Raw genomic sequence first — 21754 nt, 5'->3', positions numbered from 1 at the left:
TAATTAAAAAATATTACATATTAATTCTTTAAGAATTATTTTGTTACACAATCATTGTCATTAATTAACTTTGATTATATGACAATGTCAGGTAAACATAAATTAATAACCTGAATCAATATATATATTAAAAATTTAATATATTTTTTTAAAAATTTGACAGAAAAAAAATCAAACTAACGCAAATATTTTTAAAAGACTAACTTGTATTAAAACTAGTTAAAAAACAAAAATTAAACATTAAATTAAATTAAATAACTAAAATATGAATTAAGGCTACAATATATTACTATTGGCTTATTCAATATTGATTGATTTATAAATAATAAATTAATATTGTGATCACACACAAAAAGTACTGTACGCCCCAAAACTTTTCGCTATGATGTCCTCCAAATTCCCCTTCCCTTCTCAAATAAATAACGTGCGAGAGAAACCGTGTGAACGTGGATAATTTCCGTATACTTCGCACATACTGTATTCCCTCTCAAATCAGCCCCATGATTGGCTAGAAACATAGATCAGTCAAAGGAGAAAAAGAAAACTCAGAGAAATTTAACACGTAATCAATCTCATCACCGAGCTCATATGAACCCGCCCTTATCGTATCCTCTCTCCCCCTTATTAAAATGATGTTAGAAAATTCCTTACTCCCATTTACTCCTAAACCGTACTCTTTCCCTAGTCAATTTCTTTCTCCACCAGGAGAAAAAGTTCCCGGAGACTGTGACGGTGACGGTTACGGTTACGGTTACTCACAATGGCGTCGCCACCTTCATCTCCTCCACCTCCTCCTTCGCCGGCTCCCTCTATTTCTCCTTCTTTATTAGAGTCCACTTTCTCTCATCTCCCTGTCATGTCTATGCGGAAGAAAATCGTCGATAAAGTTCAACAAAATCGCGTCACTCTCATCATCGGCGAGACCGGTTGCGGTAAAACTTCCTCAACTGCTATTTCTTTTTATATTTCATGTTTGAGCAGACTTTTTATGACTGTACTGTACGTTCCCGAAAAAAAATACTGCTGCAAATTTCTAGTTTCGTTATACAATCTCTAGTCCTTTTGTATGTTCTCACATGTGATCGTTGATTTTTCACTCCAAATAAACAGAGCTATGAAATTCGTATTTTCCAAAATTAATTGGTTTGTGGTTTTCTTAAAAGAAAAATACAGTCATTACTGATGGAAACTACTGCTTTGCACTCTTAAACTTCTCATACAAACATGAAATATATATGCACACACTAACAAAAGCAACAACAATTGCAAATCAGAGAAACCAACAAATTGCCAAATCATTAAAGTACTCTTAAAATTTAAGTATGATTTCGCGTGTATATCTTTTTCTTCTCGAAGTTAAATTACAATTTCATGTCTAGTTATTCTTGACTTTGTTTTATTACAAATTCAGGTATGGGACCATATAGCTATTTTTAAATATTGCATTGAAAAATGCTATTCATTGGATTTTCACCATGTATATTTTGATTTTATCAATATAAATATTCCTTATGTGAAATTTTAGACTGGTGGCCTTAACATACACTTATTTAGTAGCTTCCAAATACTATGGATAAAAGATTTCTTTTGCATTTGCGATACAATAAATGCAATTACGAGTAGTTAACATTATTGGATATGATTAGGTTTAACAAAAAGATCAATGAGCGCAATTTGAGTCAGGACATCGAGTTTTTTGACGTCTTTGTGCAATTACGTCTGAGGTTACGTCAGCCATATTCAATCGTGATCCTGCGGAATATTAAATACTGTGATGTGATTGCGGCAGTGTTGTCGATGGCGGATGGCGGAGAGCCAAATTCCCGCCATACCGGCCGCTTTGCGGCGCCGTTGTTATGGCGTAAAATCCCGCAATATCGGCTGCTATTTACCATTGCAGCGAACCCAAAAACCGCCATGTATATCTGCCATAGCGGCCATGGCGCCGCTATTTGATAACAATGGATTGCGGTTTTAAATATTTGATTTGATGTCATGCAAAGGAGTATATTTCCTAACACCTTTGAAATCTAGACATATACATTAAATAAAATAAATAGAAAAAAGTTTTGCATGTGTATAGTAGAGAAATATAAAAAGACAGGATGGTTTTAAAATATGCTTGTAAGCTTTCATTCCTTCACTTAGTAAAATGGGTGTGCACAACTGAAAGGGTTGTTACTTGTTCCTCTCATGCACTTCCGTTCATTTAAATATAGTTATTCATCATATTTCGATGTTGCTGATGTTTTTGTAACCTTTTTGCTCGAAGGGAAAAGTTCACAAATACCTCAGTTTCTTCTAGAAGAAAACATGACACCCATTTTGTGCACACTGCCTAGAAGATTTGCTGTCGTTTCTGTTGCCAAAATGGTTGCGAAAGCTCGTAATTGTCAATTGGGAGAAGAAGTTGGGTATCATATCGGACATTCACGACACTTCTCAGCTAGGTATTTTAAAAACATTCGCATAAACTTGTTCTTTTTTACTTTTTTCTACAATTATGTGATAGTAATTCACTGGTTTTCTTCATCTTATCCTTGGTCCTGTTTCCTCGTTGCTTTTGTAGATGTGAAGTATTGACATTTTATAAAGAAAATTAAATTTTGACTTGAATCTGTTGGAGAGGCCTTGTCTTGACTTATTTTATTAAGAGTAAATTTACTTGAATTGGATAATTTTTATTTTATTTAAAAATGATATTATTATATGTTTGACCAGGATGCCAAGATATTATTATCCATTTATCATTGACCAGGATGCCAAGATATTATTATCCATTTATCATTACTTACATGCATGCTTCACCTTATGACAATAGTATTCTAGTTATTACTACTTGCATAATGTGGTGCTCATTTTTATTTTACTTAAAAATTCCCTTTTAAGGAAGAAGTCTGGCACTCGTTTTTCTTGAATGTAAATTTGTTTCAAGTGAAAGAAATATCCATATGATAAAGGTGTTATTTATTATCCATTTAATATACTAACATACAATATGATAAATTTGTTTCATGTTATAGCATATTATCTATCGACACCTTTCATGGTAATTACAGTTTGACTACATTGTCCTTTATCACAGGGAAGCCATTTTATGGAACATATATGGCACCTATCTTTTTTTGCCTGTTCAGTTCTTATCATCATCATATCTTTTCTTTTCTTACCTGATATTTATATTGTTGTACTGCAGTTCAGAGATTGTTTTTAAAACTGCTGGAGTGTTGTTGGATGAAATGCAAGAGAAGGGTTTGACTGCACTGAACTACAAGGTTATTATTCTTGACGAAGTACATGAAAGATCAGTGGAGTCTGATCTTGTACTAGTTTGTGTAAAGCAGTTTTTGTTAAAGAACAATGACTTAAGGTTAGCATCTTGGTTTTGTTAGTGTTTAGAGGATATTTGGGAGAGTGAATGAGAGTTCTATGTGCATATTTACAAGAAAATAATTTATACATTTAAGGATCAGAAGTGACATACTCTTGTTTGTTTAATTACAGTGATACCATATGTTCCTGCAGTCACTTTGTCTTTCTAATTATCCAAGTAATAAGAAGATCCTTGTCAAGACGTCCATTTATTTTTCTTTCCTGGCTGCTTAGCCGGACTTTCTTGAAATCATAACCCCGCATTTCAATTTAAGAGGCAAGTAGATGTTATGTTGATCAAATATCATGCGTTTGCAGGGTGGTTTTGATGTCTGCTACTGCTGATATTTCAAGATATAGGGACTACTTTAGGGATCTTGGTAGAGGCGAACGAGTTGAAGTGCTTGCCATTCCTAGCTCAAATCAGAACATGGTTTTTCAGCGAAGTGTTTCATATGTTGACCAGGCATGCATATGTACTCTGATAATTTTCTTCTTTTTAATTGAATAATAGCCCAATCCCAGTTGTGTATATCTTGTCTATGGTATACATATTGAGTGGTCTTAAATTATTCTTCACCTTCAGAATTATTTTGGGTTCCGAAACATACGAACATTTGAAACACTCCTGATGCTTATGCTCAGTTATGTTATGTGTAAAAGTCAGCTGTTCTCTGTGTTAAGATTACTCAGTAACTTGGAGGATTGACTTTCTGTTTGAGTTATAATTGATGATCATGTGATAACGGTTATTATGGTTCTATTCTTCTTTTCACAGGTAGCTGAGTCTCTTGGGATAAGTTCTGAAATAATGGATTCAAAATATTCTTCTTGTCTTGACCTTTCCATATCCAATGCTTACATTAAGTCTGAAGTGCACAGGCTTATTCATGAGCTGGTGTTGCATATACATAAGACTGAGCCAGATATTGAGAAAAGCATTTTGGTATTCCTTCCAACCTACTATTCACTGGAGCAGCAATGGCGTCTTCTGAAGCCACTTGAATCAACTTTTAGAGTTCATATCTTACATGGTAGCATTGATACTGAACAAGCTCTCATGACTATGAAGATTTGGAAATCACATCGAAAGGTTTGTATCAGTTATTTCAGCCAGTAGTTTAGTAAATAATCGAAAGTTTTTTAAACTACATAAGTACATGTTTGTACTGCAGTGTCGCTAACTTTTCGTATTGCAAAGACTATACAAAATTAATTAATGAATTTTAACTGGAAATTTTTTCTATTAATGGCAAATTATAGTTTTGCAAATTGAGTCTTCGAATGTTAAATTATATTATTTACTGTAATGAATCCAAATATACAATAGTGTTATGTAATTGAATTTATGTAGAAGATATATTTTCTTTCATATTTGTTCTTTAATATGAAAAACTATAAAAGAAACTATTAAGAAAGATTTCGAGACTAATGAGTTGGACAGAATCATGATTTTTGATAGAACACTATGGCGTAGTTTGATTCATGCAGCTGACCGCAGTTAGTGGGATAAAACTTGGTTGTTGTTGCTGTTGTTTGTATTTTATTTTTAATAGTTTTTTTAGTTACCTTTGTCTGGGTGGAATTTTTTTCAGAAGATTTTTTTCATTAATTTTTGTTTTGCGATATAATTTCTTCTACTAACATTCACAATATATCATGACTGTGGTCGCTGTCTGTCAGGTAATATTGGCTACCAATATTGCTGAGTCTTCTGTGACAATACCTAAAGTGGCTTATGTCATTGATTCATGCCGATCATTACAAGTCTATTGGGATAAATCCCGGAAAAAGGAATGTGCAGCACTTGTTTGGGTTTCCAAGTCTCAGGTACAAATGATCTTATTTCCATATTTTGTTTTGTTTTTACACTTTCCTTAGTTTCATTTGATAATTTTGTAGGCAAATCAACGTAGTGGAAGAACTGGTCGAACTTGTGATGGCCAAGTTTATAGATTGGTTCCTAGATCGTTTTACAATGATCTTGAGGATCATGAGAGTCCAGTTATTCTTAAATTATCATTAAAGCTGCAAATTCTTTCCTTATGTTGTGCTGGATCCAAGGCCATCAATGATCCCAAAGGTAAGTTTAGTTCATCTTGATTTCTTCGCCAAATATATTAGTTCATCTCGATTTTCCAGGAAATTGTTTTTTACCCATTAAAATTGTGAATATTTGTGTACCTACTAAATGTAACTGCAATGTCACTTAATAATTGTGGACATCGATTAACTTGGGAAGAGGCTATAAATTTGACTTGAAATTTATGTCCATGTTTAAAAAAATTTGTTTTTGTGATTTAAGAACCCAACTACCAAAACTCCATGATTGAATAAGGTACAGAAATTGGTGGAATTGTGTGATCAATCAGTTTACAGACTCTACAACTCTACACAAGAGTGTTTATAATCTCTTCAACATTTATAGGTACAGAAATTGGTGGAATTGTGTGATCAATCAGTCTACAACTCTACACAAGTGTATTTATAATCTCTTCAACATTTATAGGTACAGAAATTGGTGGAATTGTGTGATCAATCAGTCTACAGACTCTACAACTCTACACAAAAGTGTTTATAATCTCTTCAACATTTAATACTAACGAAATGATCTAAAGGCTAACAAAAAATAGTAAAAAGCTGTGTTATCCTGTACAAATGAAATGAAATGAAATGGTCTAATTTATAATATGTACGGCATTTAATACGAACGCATACCAATTATGATGATGTTAGCCTGACCGGTGGGTTTGATGGCAGTTCTGTTGCAAAAAGCTCTGGATCCACCTGATCCTCAAATTGTGGAAGATGCATTGGATTTACTTGTTCAGATGCGCGCACTAGTTAAGACACCTCCTAGGAGCCGATATGAACCTACATTTTATGGTCGATTACTTGCTAGTTTTTCTTTATCTTTCGATGCATCTGTTCTAGTCCTCAAGTTTGGAGACATTGGTATGATGCGTGAGGGCATTTTGCTGGGCATATTGATGGATACACAACCTTTACCCATTATTCACCCGTTTGGAGAGGATGAATTGGTAATGTCTATGATTTCAATCAAATGTACTATTTCCAAATGCTCTGATTCTTTGGTAACATTGTGAGGTTCAACTCATCTAACTAAATATATTTTTTTTATTAGTTTGCAAAGTATGTTGATTGCTATTATAGTGACCGGACAATCTTCGCTGGTCGAAAGGAGATGGAATTAATGGCTAACTTTTGCGCATATCAGTTTTGGCAGCACATTTTCAAGGTAAAGATGCTCTATGGCTTTGCTGTTTGTAACTTTGTACTATAAAATACGTTGCCATTATTCAGTATCTGCATTAGAGTGTCTTAGTGAAAGGTGGAAGACTAACTTGTGAAATTGTGCTTATTCATTGAAATTATTTTATATATTGCTCATCAACCAATATTCTTATGGTTGTGATAATTAATTGTGCTTATTCATTGAAATTAAGTAGAGGGCTGCTGCAACATGGGTTTCTGTGATACTTTCATGTGAGAAAAACCCAAAAGAGACTAGGTACTAGAAGCAAGCTGCATCGTGCCTAGGAAAAAGATTTTCCTTTTCAGTCTGTACCGTAGCATTCAGCTTTAGAGGGCTTATGAATTTATGGAGAAAATATTCTTTCATGTGCAGGATAAGTACCGGCTTGAACATTTAAAGGATGTTTTGAAGTCTGATAATGTATATCCCGACACACAGCTGATGCCTAAGCTTGAGGAAGATTGGTGTTCTTTCCATAATCTCTACCAATCATCTCTGCACCAGGTGTCAGAAATTTGTACGTATTGATATGACTTGTCAGAATATGTACACTTTTGGGTTTCTTTTTTCAATTGGAAGTGTATCACATTTTTGTAAATGCAATTTAGTGCACTATTTCTTAAATGTTTGATCTTCTAACAATCTTTATTTTGAATCTGTACAGATAATGATATACTAAATACAATCCATCGGTTCCGGCCAAAATTTTTGAGTTCCTTTCGTGGCCCAATACCCGATTATGATCCTTATGAATTCAGACATATATGCCTGTTCCAAAATCAGCCAGATGGACATTCAGATGTAGTTTCTGTTGATGAGAAGGGCTTTGAACCAACAAGTGAAACAGCGAAATGTGTTGCTGTACCGTATGTTACTTTGAATCACTTGAACAGTTATGAAGTGGCAAAAATGTTTGATTTAATTGTAAAAGAGGTAGTATGCTTTTGAATCTTGCATGCAAAATATTCTTTGTGAATTTTCTTTCTTTCTAATGATTGGGGGGTTTTCTTTTCTTGCATGAAATAGACGAGAGCTCAGTACCTAGGTGATTCTTTTCACCATCAACCAGAAGATGCTAACAGCGGTAATTTCCACGTCAGCGGGGAGGTTTCTCCTTGTGCTTACTTCATTCGTGGATCCTGCAGCAGAGGCAGTTCATGTCCATTTTTGCACACATTTCAGGCTAAGAGACCACAGTGCAAGTTCTTCTTTTCATTGCAGGTGACTTCATCACTAATGATGATACCATTATTAAGATTATGTATATTATTCCAAATTCTTTGTTTGAGTTTGACTACATTATGATGCTACCATTATTAAGATCATGATTACTAATCAATGTTCATTGTAATAGGGTTGCCGAAATGGAGAATTTTGTGTGTTTTCACATGATATGGACCGACCGGCAGTGTTGGCCCGTCAAAGCATCTGCCTGCCAGAAGATAATACAATGAGTTCTGCTTCTCTTCTGAACTTGTTTCCCAAATCCAGTGACAAATCAATTCTGATACTGGATGACACAGATTTGCGTTACTCCTCATGCTTTGCTTGCCACTATGATCCATCCAAAATAATTTCAACTACAAGTGTGTCAGAAATAACCTCTACTGAACCATCTCTTACAGGAGTCAGAATTTTATGGGGTCTAAATCATCCTTACCAAACAATCATAGCCAAAGCAGGGAAGACATTTATTCCTTGGAATGAAGTTCAATGTGTACTGTGGTCTCCTTGCTTTGATAGCTACGGTGAGGATTTGGATGGGAAAAAGAAGGTCTTGCAGAACTTCTTCGAATATCTAGCCATTCGAATTTTGGCTGATGATTTGAAGGAGATGAAAGTTATCATAACCATGAATAATATTAGATTTTCCCAACTTCAGGTGATTGCTTGTGCTCATGATCTCTTACCATTTAATAGTGTTATAAAATAATGTTATTCATCACTTCTGTGACCATGATAGTCACTTTTGATAAATTCCCTAATTGGTCTGTCTTGGGCTATATATTCAGAAGCCAAAGCTTTCTGATAGATATAGCATTGAAAACCAATACTGATATATATATGTTCTCAGAAATTAGATGTCAATGAATATACGCATAAACCTTAACACAGCCATTCATCAAGATGGTAACACTAGTTGTTGAACCTTTCGATCTACACAGGAAAAGGAAAATAAAAGAGAGAAAATCTGGTGAAGAAACCTAACTATATACAGCGCCATAACAAATTTTTGACAGCTGAAATAACTGACCGACTGAAATTAGATGAATAGATTCCACTAACTGAATGCAATGTTGTGGTTTCAGGTTGAGAAGTTGGGAAGAGACTGTTTTTTTATCCTTAAAGAGTCATTTGCTTTTGATGAAATAAGTTTTGGGATACTACATGACTGTGTTAACAATCGGCGGCCAATGGTGGTGTCAAGGTCAATCTCATATGTTTTTAGCCTGCAGCCTCCGACTGACAATCTTTTCAGTGACTATGCTTCTACTTTGGAAAAGCTTCTCCATAAAATTCAAATAAAATAATAGGTAGAAGTCTAGTTCTTTCTTGATAATTACTATGAATTCTACATTAAGTTTTTATTAGTTTCTGTTTTGATGTACAAATATCAAATGACAGAAGTGGCAAATACTTCAAATTAAGATGCAGTGGCACTTCATTAGTTCTTTATATCTGTTGTGGCAAATCACAATCACATAGCACATTTGTTGCTCTCTCATCTCTCTTTCGTCCATGCATCCACCTTATTTACCAACTTATGGGTGAATTGGTTTTTAGAAATAAACTTTTACTATTTTCGGATATTTTCTTTGAGTAATTAATTGCATTTTTCAGCTTTCTCATTAGGGAAGGTTCAGTTGCATTCTTCCTTTTTTTTATGGTTGAATTCAAACTCTCCTCCTCTAAGATGAAAATACTTATTACACGGTAAGGCCATATGTATTTATTTCACTCGACTCTCTATTATAGTATTATTATTATTATTTAGCAAATCTTTTTTAACTTAATATTAAATATTCACATCAAATTAGTCATTAGAATTGTCTAGTGACGAGGGATTTGGGGATGGAATAGCTGCCTCTCCTGTTGCTACCTTTGGTAACTTTAGGCAATATGATAGATGAATGTGTAATTAAAATATATTATTTACTAAGAGTGGAGAAATGGTTTAGAGAGACGTTAGAGAGAAAGGTGTCAAAAACACTAAAATCCAAAGTTAGCCAATCTTTTCCTGGATTTGGGACTTGGGTAGTATGCATGAGGTGCTAGATTCAAATCTTATTGACCCCATCTTAAAAAAAATTAGAGCATAATAAGAATTATTTTAGATAGGAAAGTATACAATTTTATGAATAAATTTTGTATTCAAAATAAAAATATACAATAATTGCTCCTGTTAAAAGTTTATATTATAAATGCGTTATTTTATTTATATCATCCTATTTAACTTAAAATGAATAACCGATGGTTATGAATTTTGGGTACTTCATGTCTTGATCATTAATATGTTATGGGAAAGAGACAAATTAAATTTGTACTTTTACAAAATAAATAAAAAAAAAGAAGAAATGTATTAGCGGAGAGGATTGAGTGACTGTGTGACATTTTGTAACTGTAGTGTATTCGAGAATAATTAATATAATTTATTTGTTGAGAGAAATTTGTTTTTTTATCCAAATAATCCACTTTTTCAAGGAAATTCCCAAAATACCCCTAGTTTCAATTTTTTTTCCAAAATACCCCACTTTTAAGAGGAGTCGCCAATTGAATTGGAGACTCCTCTTAAAACTTGAATGGAGGCGCCAATTGGATTGACTAAGCAGGTGCCCTAGCCAATCCAATTGGCGTCTCTGTGTAGGTTTTAAGAGGAGTCGCCAATTCAATTGGAGACTCTTTATAAAATGCATTTTTTTGTGTTTTATGGTATAAGTGAAAGATAAATTTGATATAATACGACTTGATATTAATAAAGTTTGGAGTTTACACAAAGAAACCTAATGGTGATGACCGGGATCACCTAACCGACCTTCGGTCCCACATCCTCTAACTACCCTAACCCTTGGCCCTAATCCACGTTGACGATTCTGCACCAGTGTTTGATCATCTGAGGGGCCAAGAGCGTCACTACCAACTACAGGAGAAGGTCCGTTGAGGTATTCAGACAAGTCAGCATAGTCTTCAGTATGCATTGATGGTGTACCGCCGTAGCTGAGCTCATAACCCATGCCAGAGAAGTTGGGATGTGGTTGACTCATGGATGGGCGACCAGGACGGTTGAAGGGAGACATGTGTGTGAATGATGCGTTGAGGAAAGATTGGAAAGGTTGTTGGGGTGTTTGGTAGAGATAGGGTTGTTGGATGTTTTGGTTTTGTGATGTTTGGGCTTCTTGGCTACGGTAGGAGGAGGGGCAGTTGGTGTTTTGGCTAAGGCGACTTTGGTAGGGTGATGGTGTGGGTGCGAAGCGATGTTGGGTCTCAGGTTGACGGTCAATTTGTTGGTGGTGGTATGGGGTATGCTCTTGGTATTGGGGTTGGGTGAATGACATGTTTTGGTTGTATGTTTGTGTGTTTGTGGAACGGAAAGTTTGACGGATAAGGGGTTGTGAGTAACCGGGCTGAGAATGTTGTTGGGGGTTAGATGTTGATCCTTCTTGTGTGTAACTTGCCTGGCGTGGGTTGTATAGGTACATATCTTCGGCGATGAACTGAAAACCAACCGATCTGTACCAAGTCATATAAGTACGACTTGGTTTTACCTCAGTTGGCATGACTGCGTCAGTTAAGACATGGTCATAACGATGCTTCCACTTGCGACACTCCGATCTTGCGAAGTTTTTTCATGGGTTGAAGTTCCATTGGTCGTTAACTTTACGCAGATGCCATTCTCCTAGGCTAGCTGGGGGATCTGGGATATTCTGGACCATACCGAACTGCAGGTTCACACGATCGGTGTTGTGTATCTCCACAGTTGTGAACCGTATTATCGGTGTGCATGCTGTCCATACGGCTGCGTCTTCAGCGTTGATCTCATGGTCATGATCCAAATTAAGGTATGGACGCCAAATGAACTGAAATGTTAAAGAAGATAAGATTATAATGAATGTAGAAAAAGTTAACAAAATATAACGAAATAATTAAGTTATTTTGCTTACGTCTGTCGGTCGAAGGTGATCCAACAGGTTGCGATACTGAGTAATACAGTGTCTCGGACATCTGTTGTAACTCATACCACGTGCCGACCATCTATACCAAAAAGTTAAAAAAAATAGTTTGAGGTAATAAACTTTAAGGAAGTAAGTAAAGATATAGCAATTTAAACAACTTACTTTTGTGCATATGAAAAAGTGAAAGGGTTGTTATTGACCGGTGCTAGAGACGGTAGTCTTGACCAACCCCATGCTTGTAGCAAAACAGCACATCCCGAAAATGTACATGTGTCTTTGTGGGAGTTTTTGCACAACGAGCTATAGAGATAGGCTAGACAAGCAGATCCCCAATTGTAACTTCCTATTCTATCTACATGTCTAAGTAGAGGTAAGTACATAATATGCATGCTAGAACCACTACCTTCGGGAAATAAAAAGGATCCTATTAACAACATAATGTAACACCTAGTTTTTATTATTCGAGCATCTTCGATAGAATGCTCATCTAAGTATAAACTATTATAATATGACTTTAGGCGTGAGAGTAGTATACCTTGACCTCTAGCATTATCATCTAACAAATCAGTGTCTAAGAGCTCCATGCAAATTGAATTTGCATAGTTGGTCTTACCATTAACAGCCTTGCCTTCAATTGGTAGTCCTAAAAGCATGTAGACGTCTTCTAATGTCACGGTACACTCACCGGTTGGGAACCAAAATATGCGTGTCTCTGGTCTCCATCTTTCGCATAAGGCTAGAATGAATTTGTTATCTATAGACCAAGACAAAATCTTGCTAATATAACCAAAACCGGCGAGTTCAACATAAGGTTGAATCATCGGGTCCATATGGACATATTCGTGGACCCGAGTTCGAAACCTTGATACATCCTATAAAAGAAAGAATAAAACACTTGATTAAGTTGGTATGTCAAAATAAAATGGGGTTGGTGAAGATGAAAGATAAAAAGTTAACAAAAGAAAAAACTTACATATGTTGCGATGTTTGCAACCGTTCCTCTATGTGCTTCGCCCATTGTGAGTAAAGACATTTTGTTGGGGGGTTGGTGTAGATGAAACTAGTAGATGTTGTTGAAGATGAAATTGTAAAAGAAGTGTTGTAGAGGAAGTAGTGAGAGTGATGGTGTCGAAGAAGTGTTGATGGAGTGGATGTATTTATAGGCAAATGGATGGGAGCATGAAAGTTGTGCTTGCATGGTGTCTCCACATGAATTGGCGACCATGTACAACCTTTAAGAGGGGCCGCCATTCAAATTGGCGCCTCCATAGGGACATGCATGCAAGACCTAGGTCTGAATGCTTGGTTTCGAGGTCTGAATGCATGGTGTCTCCACTTGAATTGGCGACCATGTACAATGAATAAGTGGAGGCGTCAATCCATTTGGAGTGTGTGTCTGCATGTCTGACACGTGGCTGTCTTGTCTCCTGCATGTTGAACAAGTCACTTCTTCATAACTTGCATGGTTAACACATCATCTCAGACTATCTTGCATGTCTGACACATCATCTCAGACTAGCTTGCATGTCCGACACGTCATCTCAAACTATCTTGCATGTCTGACACGTCACTCCGAACTAGCTAGCATGTGAGACACTTCACTCATCTATTTAAGTGTCTTACTATCAACATCCAAGACACTTCACTCACATTCATCTGCAGTAAGAAAATAGTTTTCATCTGCACAATGTCATCTTCATCATTATACAATGTCAACGTTCACTACAACGGTGAAACATTCGAGTCTGAGCTACATGGTTTTTATTTTCGAAACACTGATACCATTAGAATCACGATCAAGAGAAATGCAACCTTCTTGCATTTGAAAAAAAGAATACAATCCTTTATAGGATCGGGTATTGTGTCAAAGATCACATATCAAAATCTAATATTTTTTGAGAATGGTCAATGCAAGTATTTCCCTCTTAAGGTACGAGACGATGAAGATGTTGAATACATGTTTGTTAGTCATGAACATTCAGGCTGCAACTGTATCGAGTTGTACATTACTCTTCAGGCTGCAATTTCGAAATTTCCTCTTTTCAACCCTAAACTTCTCCTTCTCCAAAGCTTATTTAATATCACCTCCTAAAAAAATAGAGGCAAACTCAGAGTTGATGAAATAAGCTCTGCTCAACAATTTGATGAACCCACTCTGAAATCCAGAAGGCTAACATTCAACATAAGGAATAAATCACTCATGCCACACAAGTTTGGTAACCTAACATCCTTTCCCTCCCACAACCTTGATTTCCATGAATCTCTAAATTTTCAGGGTGTGGCGGATTTAATTTCTGATAATGGATCTCTATATTCAGACTTGGTTAAATAATTTTTTGCTAACTTCTCTATTGCTTCTGACTATGTTCTAACATCTAGAGCTAAGAACAATGAGATTGTGTTGTCCCTAGAGGATCTTGAAAATTGTCTGAATGTTCCATTTGAAGGACAAAAAATTCTGCATGGCTATGTTCTGGAATGTTCTGAGTATAACGAGATGGACAACTACATTAGCATTTCGAGAATGACCCAGGAAGAAATACTGAGTAAGCAAAATCCATCTTCTTCTCGATTTATCTTTTCTGCGAGTAATTTAACATTTAGTGATAGAATGTTACATTTTATCATTGCTTATATTTTTGTGCCTAAACACTCCAACCATTCTCAAATTGGAGACACTGAGATGCATTTGTTATATTCTATTAAGAAAGGGATTTGTATAAATTGGGCATATACCATTTTGTTCCATATGCAACATCAACAACGATTGAGTGTTGGTCTACCTTATGCAAGGTTGATCACAAAAATTATGATTTTTTATGAAGTTGATCTAAAAAGAGAGCCTTAATAGAAGATGAAAAAGGAGTGTGAGATTAATGTTGTGGCTGCCTTGAAAAACACAAATATATTTCAAGAATTTGATGGAATTTTTAAGTACTTAGACGATAATACCGCACCCGTTCCTCAACAAGCACTCGTTCCTCCACCTGCACCCGTAGGTTGATACACAAATGGATCTATCTATAACAAACTTTTCTCCGTGGAAACCTTCATGGTGAACGAATTTAGGGATCTTCTCTTAGAGATAAATGCTTTCAAGAACTGTCAACCAATGGAAGAGAATGCAGTGGAAGAAATGGGAATGGATGAAAATGACTAAGTTGTCTTTGTTTTAATCATATGCTTGTTTATGTTTCTTTAAGTTTTTATGGAAAAAATGTTATTTACGGTTTAGTTTTAAATTCTTATGGTTTCATACTATGTTGAATTTAAGTCTTCTTCTAGTTTGTTATTCAATTAATGTGATTGCAGATGTGACTTTGTGGTAATGCTATAAGGTTTTATTAGTTGATATCTTATTATATGTGTAAATTTGTTTAGTCTTTTCCCATCCTTTTTGGTAATGAAAAATGGGTAGAAGATTCTATATTGTTGTATGTATATATCTCATCCAATTTGCAGCAAGTATTTAGTTTCCAATTCTCTCAAACATGGATCAAGGGGGAGATGCATTATTCGAGAAAGCAAATTGCGTTCATTTTTCAAAATGTTGTCATCATCAAAAAAAGGGAGAATATGAAGATAAACACTTCTCAAAGAATTGTTTTAATGAAGATAAACCTACAAGCAAATGTGTGTAACAAAAAGCAATGGTTCAAGACTAACAAAGAAGTTCAAGTCAACTTTCATTTGATAAAGATCAAGTCTTGGATTGCATAGTTGGATTGATCATGAGATATTAAGGTATAAGCTCTTAACTTCACTATGATATTGTCAAGTGCTCAAGTCATACATTTCATTCATTCCATAAGTCATTAAATATTTTTCATGCATCACAAAATGACTCCATACTATTTTCTTAAGTTAATTTTTCAACTTTCAGCTAAGGTAACCGATTACCATATTCTTATGTAATCGCTTACATACCTACTGCGTTACATCCTATGGTAAATTTTGATGTGGTATTGGTTACCACTTTTTCATGTAACCGGTTATACTGACTTATTTTTCAATTTTTTTAGCATCGCTTCAGGTGTAACCGGTTATCACTGAAGTAGTGGCAATGTTTCATTCATTTTTTTTGCAGCAAACAAAATGTTTAAAGGTGTAATTTTTCATGGCATTCATTCGTATAATTATACCCTTTTAGAAAGGTGTTAACGCACTATAAAAACATTATATTTTATATTTTCAAACTCACATCTTTTACAAACAATTAAAACACTTTGTCTCTTTATTTTTCAAATCTCTCAAGTGTTCTTGCACATAATTTTTTTGGGTGAAACTCTTGCACACAATTTTCAGTATATTTTCATATAGTTTCATCTATATACATACTTGAGCACTTGTGTTTCATAAAGAGGATTGTTTGCTTAAAAGAGAAAATCAATCAAAGTGATTGATATATTATTCTTTACTTCATAAACTCTTGTAAAATTTAGAATTATGTTTGAATCCTTGTTGTCCAGAATTGTTGGAAGCAAGAGAGTGATTAAGGAAGGATTGTTCTCTTAAGTCACTTGGTGTATATCATAAGGGGATTATCCTTATTAATGTGTTTAGGATCTTGTGTATAGAGGCTAGGGTTGCTTGTACAAAGTTCAAACAAGATAGTAAAATAACCTACTGCGTAAGGGGATTTGAGTACCCTCGCATTGCAAGGGGAACCAGAATACATCGTTGTGTTCTTTATACTTACAAGTGTGAGAGCGGTCACCAATTCTTAAAAATTGGATTATTTTTATTCTTTTATGTATGGAAACTATATAATATGCTCGTAATGACATGTAGTGATGTAAAGACAATTGTATGAAAATGAATTCCAATGAATGCTTAGGGAATTTATCCATGAAGTGAAAAGTGACTTAGTGAATCACTTGATAAATGAAAATGTATCGAAAAATCAAAAATGCAAGTTAGGTTGAATGACTTGCAATACAGGTTATGTAAAAATACAAAATGCGTGCTTGATGCTTTAAATTAAACATATTGATTCAAATACACAAAGCAATTCAAAATTATGCTTTGGATGCAAGTAGGAATTCTATCTTTTTGTAAATCATGATATGCCACGCACATGGTACGATGTAATGACTTAAAAATGAGGGGTGAATAGGTTTAGGAATGTCTAGGATAACAGTCACACGTCTGGTCAACAATGTTGACCTTGTAAAGTCAACCACTTCTTTACTTTTCATTTTCCAAATTCAAAGTACTTCCTTATTTAAGCAAAACATCATCATTAAAGAGTCTTTGACTTAATTTTGGCAAATGAAGATGAAATTATGAAATATATAATGTATGCAGATGAAATGAATGAAACATACATATGCATGATGAATGATATGAATGTTTCTTAAATGCATGCAGATGAATAAAGCCATAAGCCAGGTAAAAAATGAAGGAAAAAAATAGGACAATTTTTGGGGTATGACAATGGTGTGAACCGGTAAGCATAACACTCTAACACACAAGTCAGTTCAAGATTCAAGATGAGTGCAATAAAAGTGGATATCAAAATAGTGTACCTTAAATTTCGCGAGTGATGACTTTTATACATTGGATCATTTGGAATTGATTGACATTGGCTTGGGTCTTGACTTTTGTGTGTGTGGCCAACCCAAAACAAAAGTTTTCACTCTCAAGACATTAAGACAGTTTTAGTGAAAATACAAACTTATAGAAGAGGAGAAAATAGAAAATTAGAAAGAAAGGTTTCACTTTAATATAGAAAAAATTTCTTCCTAAAACCTCTTTTATAGAAAAAAATTCGACTAAAAAGAATCCATAAATCAAATTAAATAATTGAATCGTTTAAAGGTACTAAAAAATGACAATCCTAAACCAGAAAAAAAAAATTTAAAACGACAACCCTAATTCAGAAAAAAAAAAACCGAAACATATATATTATTTAGTCGATTATTAGGTCTTCTAAAAAAAATAAAAAATAAAAAAAATTGACGTGTTACCAAACATTTGGCATGACAAAACACAGCCGTAATCCTTGACTAGTTTGTTTGCTTATATATCAAGCAACTAGCTACTTGTGGGACCTAATCTAACTTTCTACAAAGAATCTCGTGAAACCCAAAATCTCTCTCAACCCAAATCGATCATTCTAGAATCTCATGACTCAATCCATGTCTCACAAACCCTCCATTGACTCATGCGTGTTACACCTCCGTAACTGGAAACCCTTCCATCTTCACCAAAAAACCCCACCCTTAGACACCCCCCACAACAACAACAAACGACCTTGTCTCTCCGACCGAACCACCACTTCTTTTTCCCTCGACCTCTCCAAACTAACCCTCGCCGATGAAGACAGACCAGTTAACAGAACCGGCAGTTACCGTCTCGTCGCGCGCAAGAGACGCCGTCGTGGCTCCAGATCTGTTTCCGGCCGTAGTAGCGATCGGAGTGCTACCAGGCGATGCTGTTCCGTTGGGGCTTCTGCTGCTTATGGAACTTGCTCTGATTTTCCGGTGGCTATGGGGACGGATTCGAGTGGGGAGCTTTTTGGTAATGGGGATGCGAATTGGTCTTCTGATGTGAGTGAAGCTAAAAATTCGAGGGATTGTGGGAGTGGGGAGAAGGAGAAGGAGAATGTGGGTGTTGGGTTTGGGGTCAATGGCTGTTCTGATGCGAATGGGAATGAATCTGGGTATGGGAGTGAACCGGGTTATCGCGGAGATGCTGAATTTGGGTATGGGGATGAGTTTGATGAAGAAGAGGATGATCACAGAGTCTTGTTTTGGGGAAACCAACTCGGAGGAGGTCAATTTTCTACTTTTCTCATCAAATTTTGTTTCTTTTTGCTCTTGATTGCTCCAAAAATTTAATCTTTTTTGCTTATCTTGATTTCTTTTCAGCACATCTTTGTCTACTAGGGTTTACTGGGTCGATGATTTAACATTTGTGTCATGTTTGGATAAACAACTCTTACCATATACTTGCTTGAGTATAAACAACTCTTACCATATACTTGCTTGAGTATAAACAACTCTTACCAACTGCTTTCATGAGTTATAAGTTGTTTTTATAAGCTATTATGAAATGAAAATAAGTTGAAAACGATTTATTGTCATGTCGTAACTTGTTTCTATGAGTTCTCTCTCTCAAACTGTCTCACAAGTGTTTATAGTAGTCAAGTTCAAAGAAGTCAATCCAACTATGAGTTGTTGTGTGTGAAATCAACAACTTGTGTGAAATCCAACTAATTTTCCTTTTGCTGTAATGCAACTTCCTTTTAAGCTTAAGCTGAGTTTCTGGAACAACAACAACAATCACAGTTATTAATAGCGGCCGCTCCAGGCGCTGTCCGGGATTCTCTCCCAGAGTGGCGCATAGTGGCCTGGAGTGGTTTTATGCTTTTAGGGCTTTTTTAGAGTGCAAAAAAAACCTTTTTACCCTTAAAAAATTTTTAAGTTGGAAAATATATTATAGTCGTTTGTGTTTTCTCCTCTCTGATTCGCGTTTTCACCTTTCTCCATCGCGGTTCTTTTGTTCTTTTGTTCGCTGCTTCTTGCGTTTTTTGCTCGCTGCTGTTCTTGCCTTAACTTCTCATCCGCCTCAACTGCTTCAAGCTTCTTCTATTCTTCTTCTCTACTTCTGTTTTCTGCTTTTCTATTTTGTTCTCTATCCTGTTCTTCTGTATTCACTGTTTTTCTATTCATTTTCAGGTTGTTTTTTCTTTCATATCATTTTTTTCCTTTCTTTTAAAATATATTGATTCTGAGATTAATATATGTAGATTATTTATATAATTAGTCCAAAAAGTTATTTAATCTACATTAAATATATAGGTAGATTATTCATATAATTAGTCCAAAAAGTTATCGCCGCTCAGCTCCGTTATCTGGGATTAATAACTCCGAAATCAATATTTGTGGGACTGATATTTACTATTATTTAAGCTCAAAGAGAAGAAACTAGAGGCTGATGTCAGAGAACATGGGACAGTAACATGGAAAAGATTACCTTTGTCTCACAGTCACATCGGAGAACATGGGACGGGAACATGGAAAAGACTACCTTAGCTACCATAATTTTTTTCATTACTGTTATACACCAAACATCTCTTTTTTAGGATACTTTACTCTTCAAATTTGCTGATTACTTATCTCCAAAGCAAACTTTGGCTTAATAATATCTGCTGTTGGGAGGGGAATGCTTGAATTCCATCATGCCTTGTGCTTTAGAGTTTGGTGAAACTTCTGATTGGTGGATAAAAGGATTATTTAACCTATGGACCAACTTGTTGAATTACGTTTCTGTTTTAAACTTTAAAGTTACAACTTGTTGGGAAAACAAATCTTCCTTCTTCAACTGTGTAGTGTCTGAGAGTAAACATCTGGAAAATATTTTGGCTGATCAGTTCAGTCCCCTTTAGAAAAGGCCCCGGTTTTTCTTTAAGTTTGAATGATGTTGATTCTTACTTCCTAAATGCTCAGCCAGATGGTTGGAGAGTGTGCCTAGAAAAACTCTTTGCAGATTTCTTAAGTCTTCTTTGTAGTCTGTTTTTTGAAATATATTCTATCTAGTTAACCAAATGGTCACATAAGATAATATAGGATTAGGAACATAATAGTAATTAGGTGGAAGAATGAAAATAGGGTAGCTTCCGTTCCATTGTATAAATATAGTAGAATCTCATCTTAGGCAGCTTTGACATGTATGGGGAACAAACCATTGAGATTTTGAGGTGAATGTCTTTGTTTCTTTTTCCTTTTCTGGTTGAAATAGGTGAATGTCTATCTTTGATCTTATACATGATAGGGAATCATGGGCCCATGTGACCTATGTATCTGACTCCATCTGGTGAGAAAACATTTCATTGTTCTTTTTGTATTGATCTATGGCATGCCATGAAAACCTAAGAATAATACTTTACTTGATATGAATTGCTGTCATTAGTATTAGAAGCTTTATGTTTCCCTGATAAAACTGCTGCTATCCTTTGCTGTGAATGTCTGTCCTAACAAACCCTAAGAGATCCGCAAAAGTGGATGAGCTGAAAGCGTCTATAGTTTTGTTGTCTTGTCTGTACAATAATATATTCCAAGTCTAATCCTGTAATTGACATTTGTTGCATATAAAGTCTAGTACTGTAGTTGGCATTTTTCAGAGACTAACTCGAACCTTCATTATACCAGGTACAGATTCAAAAATGGAGATGGTTGGGGAAAACACCTTGCTAGATCAAAAATCTCATCATAGATGCCGCCGTAGAAAGAATGATTGTAGAATGATTGATGCGTTAAGGTGATGATTGCACACAATTTTACCCTTCCCTTCAAAAGGAGACTGGGATTGGCTTCTTTTTGTGCATATGAATGAACTATGTCATCTTCGTCCTGACCCATTTGCCAAACCAATATATATCCTTTGTATTTTAGATGCCATGTGATATTTGGTTTGGGATCATTCAAGTTCTTAACCATCTGATCCAGTTGTTTGGGATTTGGTACATGTGTAACACTTTTAATCTCAGTCATTAAAAATTCAAAGAAAAAGATTTGAAACCAAAAATCTAAGTATTACCTTTGATGTTGCTAGCAAACAAAACTATATGATACTCAAGTTTGGATTATGGCACGTGCGTCGTTGGTTTTTAGCTGTTTCTTGCTTGGACATAAAAAATTGTAATTTAAAACTCTATCTGGACTCCAAATATTAACTCTTGACCTGGGCATTTTTTCAGTAGAATCAATGTTTTAAACACCCAAAAAAAAATCAAACCGTAAATAACACGTATTCAAAGGATGAGTTCACTCTAGTCCAACCATTATTAAAAATTGGCAAAGTTAACATCCTTAGTTATTTAAGTTTAACATTTGTTTTTGGTTTTTTTAAATATGTTTTATTCTCTTTTATGCTACCTTATGTTCATTGATATTCTTAACCCGTTAAAAATAGAAAATGCTAACTACAC

The 21754-nt window shown here is 35.1% G+C and overlaps 2 protein-coding genes across 3 annotated transcripts; both read left to right on the top strand.

Annotated features, from left to right (window-relative positions):
* Positions 1–644: 644 nt before the first annotated feature.
* On the top strand, positions 645–9325 carry LOC127091193 (DExH-box ATP-dependent RNA helicase DExH8). 2 transcript variants are annotated; one of them, XM_051029756.1, is made up of 15 exons: positions 645–932; positions 2273–2450; positions 3197–3370; positions 3691–3838; positions 4151–4465; positions 5056–5202; positions 5275–5455; positions 6133–6413; positions 6518–6631; positions 7022–7166; positions 7314–7582; positions 7676–7870; positions 8004–8531; positions 8959–9183; positions 9275–9325. In XM_051029756.1, the coding sequence occupies exons 1-14, from the start codon at positions 761–763 to the stop codon at positions 9178–9180; spliced, it is 3069 nt and encodes a 1022-aa protein (XP_050885713.1). In that variant the 5' UTR covers positions 645–760; the 3' UTR covers positions 9181–9183; positions 9275–9325. The 2 variants fall into 2 exon arrangements, with proteins under 2 accessions (XP_050885713.1, XP_050885712.1); XM_051029755.1 differs by having other exon boundaries at positions 8959–9325.
* Positions 9326–17840: 8515 nt separating this feature from the next.
* On the top strand, positions 17841–21412 carry LOC127091192 (uncharacterized). The gene is made up of 2 exons (XM_051029754.1): positions 17841–18597; positions 20976–21412. Exons 1-2 carry the CDS (start codon positions 17949–17951, stop codon positions 21086–21088), a joined length of 762 nt encoding a protein of 253 aa, XP_050885711.1. The 5' UTR covers positions 17841–17948; the 3' UTR covers positions 21089–21412.
* Positions 21413–21754: the final 342 nt, after the last annotated feature.

This window comes from Lathyrus oleraceus, chromosome 6, assembly GCF_024323335.1.
Source record: "Lathyrus oleraceus cultivar Zhongwan6 chromosome 6, CAAS_Psat_ZW6_1.0, whole genome shotgun sequence".
NCBI lineage: Eukaryota > Viridiplantae > Streptophyta > Magnoliopsida > Fabales > Fabaceae > Lathyrus > Lathyrus oleraceus.
The sequence above is the reverse complement of the archived record's forward strand: the minus strand, read 5'-3'. Positions and strand labels throughout refer to the sequence as shown.

Bases quoted from the DNA above. Each gene is read 5' to 3' on its own strand.
- LOC127091193 (XM_051029756.1), top strand. From the start codon at position 761: ATGGCGTCGCCACCTTCATCTCCTCCACCTCCTCCTTCGCCGGCTCCC. The intron at 7,583-7,675 runs GTAGTATGCTTT...TGCATGAAATAG, and splicing joins TTGATTTAATTGTAAAAGAG to ACGAGAGCTCAGTACCTAGG. The intron at 8,532-8,958 runs GTGATTGCTTGT...TTGTGGTTTCAG, and splicing joins TTAGATTTTCCCAACTTCAG to GTTGAGAAGTTGGGAAGAGA.
- LOC127091192 (XM_051029754.1), top strand. From the start codon at position 17,949: ATGACTCAATCCATGTCTCACAAACCCTCCATTGACTCATGCGTGTTA. The intron at 18,598-20,975 runs GTCAATTTTCTA...TCATTATACCAG, and splicing joins GGGAAACCAACTCGGAGGAG to GTACAGATTCAAAAATGGAG.